We start from the raw sequence: 10,774 nt of genomic DNA, 5'->3' as shown, positions 1-10,774 counted from the left end.
AAGAAAATGTAGTTTTATTTGGCTGATGTTTTAAACTCTTTTTCTTATCCCTCATGTAATTTCTTAGAAAATAATGTGCAGATTGAACTTAGCACCACCAAGTATGCATGCATTATCCAGGTTAATTGCTAGTGGTGTTTTCTTGTATGCTTATCTCCATGAAAAGCTTATTGTATTGTAATTGCTAAAATAATTCCTAAATCAAATATTCTAATATCTAACTCCAAATTTATATATATATATATATATATATATATATATATATATATATATATATATATATATATATATATATATATATATATATATATATATATATATATATAAATAAATAAATAAATAAATAAAAGGTATAGAAAGGTATATCTGAACACATAAAAGGCATCACGGTTTACAAAACAAAACCATTTTAATAATCACCTTTGTATATTTACAAATATCTACAAAAACACACTTTCCATAAATAAGTAAAAATATTTTAACTTGTATTCTGTTAATCAATAAAAAATGATCTTTAGTCTCTTTAAGAGATGGGGAAAACTCGGAAACTCCCAAGTCCTTTAAATCCGTATTCCACAATCAGTGAAGGCTTATGACCGTTCACAAAAACTGCTTGAATTTATTGTGGCATGATGTAAGTTAGTAACTTCTTTAGTCACATAGGCATGGACAACTCAGTTGTTATTCATGTTTCTAGCAAACACGAGTTCAATTAGAGCTGATCTATGCATAGGCTTTTAGAAGAAATGTAGACAAATGTTTTTAAATGTCATGATGCTGTAAACCCTATTTTCTTTGCTACTATAAATTAAACAGCAGAGGTCCCATCATGCCCAAGAATGTGGCTGATGTTGTGAGCTGGGCGATTAGACTGTTTGCTAGAGTCTGAGGAGGAAGTATTTGCAAGTGACAGCAGAGGGGACATTGGCATTGAGGAACCATCAGGGGGCATCGCTGAGGCTATATCTGGGAACAGAGAGGTCAGGTTAAAGTTGGATAAATGAGGAGTAATGCCTGAGGAGTTTGCAATGGGCATTGGTGTTATATCAGTCAGCAGCGGAAAGCTTGGCTGTGCAAAGCCCACAGGACGGGGTGGAGAAAGAATAGATCCAAAGCGATTGTTTAGGGGAGTAGTGCTACTCTTATCAGCACTTGGACTAGTAAATATCTGGTTAGAAAAATACTGTATAGGAATATCATTTGGAATGCTTGGATGAGCAGCAGGTGAATATGAAGGGTAGAAAGAAGGCAGAGTGTTCTGAGGCTCCACAGGAAGTAGAGCAGGGGTACGCGAGGCACTGGACTGTGAGACTGGGGGAATGAAAGATGCATTTGCATTAATCGGAGGTGGAGGATTCATACCTCCCTCACCAATAAAGGAAAAGCCAAAGTTCTGGGTGAGATGTTGATCAGAAACCAAGTTGCTGTCACTGCCAACCTGTGCACCATCCGGCATGAAACGCACAATACTCCTGCGTCGAGATTCACCACCTGTCTGTGGCCGTCCAAGCAGTACTCCCCCACTCGGTGGAAGCGACAATGGACTTTCAGGCTCAAATGTATTTACAGGTCTCAAATTGCCAGACCTTGGTCGATCCCCTGGGCGGATTTTTGAGCTCTGGGGATCTGGCCCAATATGATGGGTTCTCTGACTGACAGTTGAAAGCGACCTGGAAGAGCCTTGAGCACGGCCTGCATCAGAGCTACTGTGTGGAGTTGGGGGAGGATGGGGCAAAACTGATCTCACAGATGAACCATGTATATTTCCACTAACCTGAGAAATGTGCCCTTTATTGTTGTCCCCAAGATGCATGGGGGGAGCCGTTTGTGTAGGGTGTAAATTAGGGCTTGAGACTTTAGCCTGAAGTTCCCCAGAAGAAACTCCTGGTATGCAGTTGTACTCTATACTCACTGGGGGACAGCCTTGTGCAGATCTCTGGTGACCAGTTTGTTCGGGAAGGTGTGGAGCCAATAGACTTTGCATAAAGCTCTGATGGCATGAGTCCTGCTCACGTGGCAACCCTGCTCCAGGTTGCAGCCCCTGTGCTGAAGGATGGGTCCCATATGTACCACGAATACGTCCATCACCAGAAGAACCAGCTCCCATTCTAAATCCGGTTTGTGGCTGAGGACCCCTCTGAGCTGAAGCCACAGATTTACTGGTCATATCTCCACTGCGAGACACTTCAAAGTTGTTTATTTGAGGCCCATTGCCAAGTGTCTTGAAAGGTAAACGCTCTGATATCCGTTGAATGTCTGGAGCCCCTGAGTGTTCTTGGGTTAGTCTGCCTTGATTATTATGACTAATATTTCCTTTCCCATGTGAGGAATCAACATAACCCTGTAATTCAGACTGATCCTGTGAATTGCCACGAGCAGTCTGCAATGTATGAAGTCCCATACGTTGGTCACCAGCAGATGAAGTCTTCCCAATTAGTGCCTCAGCAGAATAACTAGACAGCCGATGACGCTCCTGTCGTGATGGAGTACAAGCAAGGTCTGTAGAACGTGAAACAGGATTATTAACCTGTGAAGTTAGTTGCTGATCTAAAGTGCGCGAACCCATTAACCTTTGCATAGCCCCATGATCCTGTCCTGGTTGGCGGTCTTGCTGACTCAAATGATTATTCTGATGAGTCCTGGGGGCTGCTTGTTGACCCTCACAATTCTTTTCCTGTCTACTAAAGTGCTGAAGTTGTTGCTGAAGATGTTGATGCCTTGGGTGTGAACCTTGTTGCTGCATTTGTTGCTGCTGCTGCTGCTGTTGTTGAAGCTGCTGCGGTTTTTGCTGTTGGTGTTGTGGTTGCTGCTGATGTTGGTGCTGCTGTGACTGTTGCTGCTGCTGTTGGTGCTGCTGAGCTTGCTGTTGGTGCTGTTGAGACTGCTGCTGTGGTTGATGCTGCACACGATTCTTCTCCAAATGATGCTGCTTTTGCAAATTAACAGGTGGTCCGGTCTGACCACCTCGTACAACTCTCTTTTTATGGCCATTTTGTTCTTGCAGCAGAGTCCTCTGTTGAATATTGTGGAGCTGGGTGTCTGGTTGTGTAAGGTGATGCTGAAGTTGATAGAGGTGTCTCTGTTGTTCTTGGTGGTGTTGATGTTTTAGGTAATGGCTTCCTCCCAGGATCTGTCCAGATTGTGGTGTGCTATGTTGTAGGTGTCCCTGTTGTAGGTGTAACACACTAGGTTGGTTTTGTTCATGCAGTGTCAGCTGAGAAGGGCAGTGTCCTTCAGATGGGCGAAGCACAGTGGTCATAAAAGTGTTTCCAGAAAACAGGGCAGCTCCTCCATCAGAATGGTTTCCAGTCATAACCGATGAGGAATTTGGGGGAATTTGTCCAGACATTGTTTGGACATGTTCAGACCCCTTAACGTCTATCCGAGCAATACTACCAGATGGGCATGGTTTTGAGCGTTTGTTTAAAGGAAGAACAAGGTCCTCTTGGGCAGACCTTTTTGGCATATCCTTTTGATGACGTTCAGATATTCCATCGCCTATGTGAATTCGCATTAGTGCACTTTTCAAAGGTGTATATTCATTAAGTTGTGTTGGGCCAGAGCAGCTTTGGGTGACCTGTGATGATGCCTGAGACACCAGAATTGGTCCCCCTGGTGATGGAACAGATACTTGCTGACCAATGTTTGGAGACCCTGGGTAAGACTGGACAGAGCTTGGCCTGATGAGATTATTAACATTTAGACTAGTGAGAGTACTAGCTTGTGACTGAGAATAAGCAGTGTTCAGAGGAAGCTGGACACCAGATGTATTCATGCCAGAAATCTCAACTAGTGATGAAGTCTTTGACACTGTTATGTCACCTTGATTTGCCTGCTTTAACTGTTGACTTGACACCCTTTCTTTGTTTATGGGTGTTTGCTGGGGTTTGGGAATATCCCATCTGGGGGCAGTTGTACTTGATGGGTTTTCACTACTGCAGACATCGCTTTTCCTTCCTGGGCTGTCTTGTTCAAATATAGCCCTTGCAGCCATTGCTAAGATTTCTGCCTGCTCAGAGGTGAAACTAAAAGATGCAAATGCATTAGGAGATGCAGTAATATTCTGACCAGTTGGAAGTAGTGATGCAACTGAAAAGCCTCTGTTGCTTGAAGTTCCTGCTGTTGGTGAATCAGTCTGTCTATTTTGAACTAGCGAGGAATCATATGATTCATTTCCCATTGTTGATACCTCCTGTGAAAGAATGGTGTCTTTTTGCAAGAAGGAATCTGCATCAGGTATGTTTTCTCTGGTAGCACTTGAATGTTCACCTCTGCTGAGGTCTTTGCTGGAATTTGATTGACTAATTTTGACATTAACAGAATTAATCTGACTAGCAGTTGTCACCGGCATATTAGCTTTTGAATGCTTAAGAAGCTTGTTGAATGTGTTCAAATTCCTGGATTCCTGGTGTAGAACTGGATGAGTTGTATCTGATGGATCTGAACAAGCTGATGATGTGGAATGCAAAACAAAAGATGTCTGCATCTGTGAAGTGTCTATAGCTTTTAATATTGCAGACTCCGTTTGAACTTGTGGAACCTTCGCCAAGAGGGATCCTGTTTCTAGACTGTTTGTTGGATCAGCACTTGTGCCTGAAGGTGTGTTCATGGGTTGGAGAAGTACAGTTTCAACAGAAGAAATCTTCAAATTATTTTCTGAAGGACTGACACTTGTGAGTGTGGTTCTGTTCTGAAATAAATTAGGACTTGATTCTGTTCGTATGCTACTAGTAGAACAACTGCTGGCTGTTGATTTATCTTGAGAAATTAGTGCACTGGATGAAGAGTTATCGTTCGTCATTGATTTTGTGGAAGAAGTAACGGCCCTGTTCAATGTGTTACACCGAGAAGAGAGAACACTATCTGATGATTTGTTTTGTTGAAGATCGATATCATTAGTTAAAACAGGTTCACTGTTGTTCACATGGATTACAGAGTTATCATCAAGGGGAGTAACAGAATTAAGGGTGCCAACTGTTTTACTATAAGATGGGGGAGTTGCATCAACAATATTTCCGTGACTTTGAACTGCTTCATTGCCCTCTAGAGAACCTGTATTTGTTGCCAAATTAACTGGACTGTGAATTAATTTACTATTTGAACTGGCACAAACATCTGTAGAAGTACTGCAAGTTGAAGTAAGACTAATGACCATAGATGTACTGACAGTAGTGGTTTGGGGACTCATATCCTCATTGGCAGAGTTCATAAAGTGAATATCTGTTATGGTGGATGAATGTCCTTGTGTAACATTTGGCTGAGATGATATACTATTTGCTGGCTTTGCAGCAATTCTGCATATACTTCTCTTCTGATTAGGTTCTTTTCTCTTGACTGGTCTGGCCCTTTTAATTGCCACCTGTTTGGGCTGGTTTACAGCAGCTACATTTGTCTTCTTTGGCAGGATGTTAACTGCACAACTTACTGATGTTGACACGGGCACAACAGAGGGTAGAACAGATTCATTGGATGTAGTGGGTACTGAAGCCAGTTTGGACATAGAAGACTGCACTGTAGTGTCTGAAGATTGAGAAATGTGCAGTGGTACATTGCTTTGTTTGGAGACTTGTGAAATGCTCTGGCTAAGGCTAGTAAGGGCACCCAAACAATTCAATGTAACATTGGTGTTCGGTTCCTCACAGGTGGGTTGAATAATTTGTGTAGCACTTTGGCTAACCTGAGAGCTCCCGGGGTCTGCTGATTTCACTGACTGTAAGACATAAACCTGTCCATTCACAGTGATAGTCTGTGGTGCCTGTGTCTGAGCCTGTGCTGAAGGACGTGGAAGGATGTGAACCAGCTGCTTAGACTGAGCAGTAATGGGACAGGGATTGCTGGAGGTGGTTATTTGATTAGCCAATGTGGTAACTACAGATGGCACAATGCTAGATTGATGGTTCTGTTGAGTAGGTGCCATTGTTGGTGTCTGGATAATAACAATGTGCTGACATGCGGCTTGATTGGTTACATCTTCTCTAATTACTTGTGGGGCTGGACATGCATTAGCCTGCTGCAAAATAACAACATTTGGATTGTTTTGAGGCAGGGATGTCCCAATTACTGGGGTTCCATCTGAATTCATTTGCACAACCTGCATTGTTTGAAGTACTGGCAATGTGGTGGCTTGAGTCTGGGGTACAAGTATTTGCTGAACAGGAGGCACAATTGCAGACTGGGGCTGGGGTATTACAGCTGACTGTGGTGGTATAGTGGGCTGCAGTTCATGCTGAGATGGCATGGTATGATGGATATGAAGCTTGGGTTGTATGGCTGGGTATGTGTGGGACTGAGTTGATGGAGAGATTGGTTTGGGTAAAATTGTAGGTTGAGCTAACCCTGTCTGGGACATAAGAGGTGGTTGATGAAGTACCACGGGGGTCTGGGATATAAGTGATGCCTGAGTAACTGGTGTTTGAGGACAGGGAAGCACAGCTGGTAACAACTGGGGAGGGTTAGGCCGAACAGGCATGCATGTCGATTTGGGTGTTTGCAGTTGCATAGGTACTTGCGTTTGCACTTGAAGAGGAATGGGATGAACTTGGGGATTTGCCACAACAGGACATACTGACAGTTGTGAAATATTATGCCCAGAGTTACTGGCTTCTGTGGCCAAAGATCGACAGACAGGATGTACCGTGTTGCCAGTAAGCTGTAGCGTTGTCCATGTAGTCTGTGTGCTGCTAGCTGCACTGGTCCTTAGATGAGCTGAGTTGCCTGGTAATGTCTGAACCAGAGACATGCTTTCAGTATCCTGTGGCAGCACTGAAGATGCATCGGAAACAAGTGTGTTACTGACCACAGTTTGAGGCAAGGAGGACAGATTAAATACAGGCTGAAGTTGGACAGGCATTGTGCAACTAGTGGAAGATGCAAGAGTTGGTGTAGGCTTGGCTGGCTGAGTTTGTTGAGGACTAGGTGCAGTGACTGCAAGCTTGGGACATACTCTTTGAAGAGTAACAAAGTTCCCAGGAGGGGGCAATTTTGGAGCAACAGGTGCCACAGCAGCATACTGCTCCATGACTGTGAGATGGGGCTTGGACACAGCAGGAATAAGAGTTGCTAGGGGAATCTGTGAAGATGTAGCAGATGAGACTGTCATTTCATTGACTTGTATTCCATTTGGGACAAGACCTGGACCCATTTGAACATTGCTTGATGGATGGATGGCCAAAGCATTTACTGGCTGCTTATTCAAATGAGAAACATGATTTGAAGGAGCAGACATTTTACTTGCTGAAGAAGCCAGATTCTCATTAGAGTACACAATTATTTCCTTCGACATTAAGTGAGTTGGTGTTATTTTGGCTACTTTAGCACAGCGCTGCTTGCCCTTCCAGTGGATAGTGGGATCATCTAGAAAGTTGATCCCATTTGCTTTGAGGAGCTCAATGTAATGAGCGCTTTCCTTTCTTAAGTCCTCCACTTGCTGTCGTAAGCGTTTTATCTCTTCCGCTGTAGAGAAATGTTTAAAATAGTTTTAACAAAAGCTGGGTAGAGGTTCAACTCACAATTTACATCAGTAGCACACGTTTTCACAATCCCAAGCATTGACTTAGTAGATACATTTTCTTGTATTTTACTGAATTACCATTCACAAAGTGCTGCTTGTACAATAATGGCTAAACAAACTTGGGAGGAAATCACTAACCCCACTTTACCACAAATGTGCTCACAGATGCACTCAAATGGCTGCTGGGATTCAGAATGATAATCCATTAAAAAAAAAGAACAAATTGCTATTACAATAATTGGGAGCCAAATTACTGGAAACCTTAAAGCAAAGTTACCGAAAATCCTGCCATCCAGGGAGGAAGAAACCTCTTACCTTGAACTTTGTCTCCTCCGTTGAGCAGCATTTCATCATTCTGTTGCTTAAGCTCAGTGATATAACGAAAGGCTTCCCCCAGAATCATATTCTTACTCTAAGAAAAATAAATAAATAAATATCGGGTTTAGCGTGCAAGCTTATCGTACTAGAATTCCATTCCATCTTCAAAGTGCATTACCTGTTTTAAGGCTTGAGAGCAAGGCAATAGATCTCCAATTCGTTTGATACCAGCATTGATCTTCTCTTTGCGGTGCCTTTCAACTAAATGACACAATGTTGTTTCTTTCAATGTACAATAAACACTCAAGTGATAAATTTGGCATAAACTGTTAAAATATCTTGACAGTTGTAATTCATAATATTGGTCAAGATTTTATGTCTAAAGTGCCATATGTACATATTTACATATTAGAGATGCATATTATATCTACACATATGTACACAAAATGAAATAGCATTATTAAATTATTGTTATTACATATACAATTAACATAAACTGCAAAAAATTTAACTTTACTCTCAACTATCACTACACCCTTACCCGCATTGTGCGTCTCTTTGTTTTTTTTCCTCCTGAAATTGAACAAAACAAATACAATTAGTACCGCAATAGAATTTAAAAAAATTCACAATAGATGAAAGTTTAGTGGTAATAATTAAGTGCGCATGCATAATTCTTTTCCAGATGGTGACAAATTACAGCCAGACAAATTGCGATCCAGTGACTGAAGGTCATACCAATGATTCATATTATTTTCATACTTTTCAAAACATTCTCTAAGCCATTGTGCCCTGTGGATGGAGACAGAGGTGTTCTGAATGAGATGATACCAATCAGGATAAAAACGTTTTATCACAGGATAAAGATGATCAGTTAAAAAAAATGCAATATTAATTTGCAATCACACTTCAATTTAAGGAGACAAGTGGAGCCAAAGTGTGACAGCAAAATGCCTCTAAATCATGTTCTTTTCCTTTAATGCCACCTGCCTTTGTACATCTGTCAGCAATGAACCTTTAATAATGTGAATAACAAGTGATTAGTTACAAGTGATTAGTACCATTCCAGTACCAACATCATGAACACAACATAGAACACAATAGTTTTGTACCTAACGCAAGGGAATAAATCAAATACTGTAGATCCTTACCGGGTGGGTTTCTGGGTAGTTTCTGCTTGATTCTGTATTATCTCTGGCATTGTGGCACGCCCTGCAGCCTTAAGAGAAAATTTAAATAGAAACAATAATCTACACCTACCTATAGAATCATATTTTAACAATAAAGAATAGTGTATTAATATAGAACAGTTGTTTAATAAACAAACCTACCTTCCAGCAGTGGGCAAAAGAGTATTATGTATGCCAGCTTAAACTCAGGAATCACAGAGCTGTGTCCTTCATGAAAGCACCTGTCTGTGAGTGAGCAAGAGTGAACATGACCTGAGCACCAGTCCAAAACACAGGTCCAATTTCAGGATCACAACAAACAATAAAGTATGTGGGATGGGTGCATACATACTTAGCTAAGTGCAATACATCACAACTCACAGGTACAACCAGTTATATATGAAATGTCAAACAGGCCTGATTAGAAGAAATCTGCTTAAACAGCTGTTGATCATTTCTCTCTTTTTTTTTAAAGCATTCATCTCTTGCCCACTTTTAAGATGGTAATCCGGTCTGATTTAAAGTTCAATTGTAAATAAATAAAATTTCCTTCACTATAAAACTTAGACTACATCTCATATATTTAGGTGGGGACAACATTTAAATGATTCCCATGTTTATGAAGCTCTGACTCCAGGTTCTATGATGCCTGTAAAGTGTCTACAAAATGATTCCACATTCAGGGTGTAACAAACATGAACAAGCATTTTGGACCAGAGCTCCAATCCAAACGTTTTCACAGCAATTTAACGCATTGTTGATGTTTTTAAATGACGTTCTACATCCAGATTATTTATACAAGTAAAGAATAAAATGACCAAGGCACCTTGTGCTAAAATTGACTAGTAAGTGACCAGGTACATGTAAGAGCCTGGTCGTATTTCAGGGAGCTGCCTCAGAAACTCTCCTCCAGTAAACGGTACCGCTTCATCAGAACCAGAACCAGACCTCTCTTACACACAAGCAGTTCTGACCTACCCTTTAAGACTTTCTATTGATGTTGCATGTATTGTGTTTGTTGTGCAGTATTTAATAACTGCACATTTTATGACCTGCTAAGTTAAATTCCTGTGTTAAGTACATTTCGAGAAGGATCCAGGTCTGATTCTGAAACAGCCACATACACCAACAGGATACAATTAAACAACTTTAATTGTGTTATCTATAAAGTTTGCATAGAAAACAGTAGAAGGAAATCGATGACATGAAACTTACATTTGCCCTGACAGTTATATTAGCTTGCTAGCTAATGCGCTAAATGTGCTGTGTTGCTGACTTTACGGACAAGATCGTGACAAGATCGTACGGAAGATAAATACGCGACAACTACTGAGCGGCTACAATGCGGAAAATAACGCTTATAACCTGCTTATTCACTTTTATAACCAGCTACTCAGGTCATCACTGCTGCCACAACCGTAAAGCCAGCTAGCATTAGAGCTAAAAACAACTAGCTACCGACTCGGAGCTAATGCTAGCTATTAGCAACATGCCTAGCTTACAGGGTCATTCAACTAAATTACAACTAAAATGATCGATTATATCATTATCTCAATTTCGATAATGATCACATAATAAAACCTACCGGTAGCTTCGGCATTTTTTGTCCCGGTGAAAAACTTTGTTGATCCTTTTCGATTTACTTCATTTTCTCAATGCCAGGCACTAACTTGGTGGGCGGGGCGGATTAAACATCCACTAATCACAACGAAGGAGCCGATATTGACCAATAACATGCAGGAATATAAGCAAGGGGCGTGGCATGTCGATTGGCTGC

The 10,774-nt window shown here is 41.2% G+C and overlaps 1 protein-coding gene across 2 annotated transcripts; it reads right to left on the bottom strand.

Annotated features, from left to right (window-relative positions):
• Positions 1-390: 390 nt before the first annotated feature.
• LOC132839951 (basic helix-loop-helix domain-containing protein USF3) lies at positions 391-10,695 on the bottom strand. 2 transcript variants are annotated; one of them, XM_060861167.1, is made up of 7 exons: positions 10,583-10,695; positions 9,160-9,243; positions 8,980-9,047; positions 8,370-8,401; positions 8,007-8,089; positions 7,826-7,922; positions 391-7,452 (listed from the first exon to the last, which is right to left on the bottom strand). In XM_060861167.1, the coding sequence occupies exons 3-7, from the start codon at positions 9,027-9,029 to the stop codon at positions 809-811; spliced, it is 6,906 nt and encodes a 2,301-aa protein (XP_060717150.1). In that variant the 5' UTR covers positions 9,030-9,047; positions 9,160-9,243; positions 10,583-10,695; the 3' UTR covers positions 391-808. The 2 variants fall into 2 exon arrangements, with proteins under 2 accessions (XP_060717150.1, XP_060717151.1); XM_060861168.1 differs by having other exon boundaries at positions 9,160-9,270; positions 10,583-10,690.
• Positions 10,696-10,774: the final 79 nt, after the last annotated feature.

This window comes from Tachysurus vachellii, chromosome 25, assembly GCF_030014155.1.
Source record: "Tachysurus vachellii isolate PV-2020 chromosome 25, HZAU_Pvac_v1, whole genome shotgun sequence".
Classification (NCBI taxonomy): Eukaryota; Metazoa; Chordata; class Actinopteri; order Siluriformes; family Bagridae; genus Tachysurus; species Tachysurus vachellii.
The sequence above is the reverse complement of the archived record's forward strand: the minus strand, read 5'-3'. Positions and strand labels throughout refer to the sequence as shown.

Excerpts from the sequence above, each read along its gene's own strand:
- LOC132839951 (XM_060861167.1), bottom strand. The coding sequence starts at position 9,029 with ATGCCAGAGATAATACAGAATCAAGCAGAAACTACCCAGAAACCCACC. Across the intron at positions 8,090-8,369 it reads CAAAGAGACGCACAATGCGG|TTGAAAGGCACCGCAAAGAG; the intron begins GTAAGGGTGTAG and ends TGTGTCATTTAG. Across the intron at positions 7,453-7,825 it reads CGGAGGAGACAAAGTTCAAG|CGGAAGAGATAAAACGCTTA; the intron begins GTAAGAGGTTTC and ends ATTTCTCTACAG.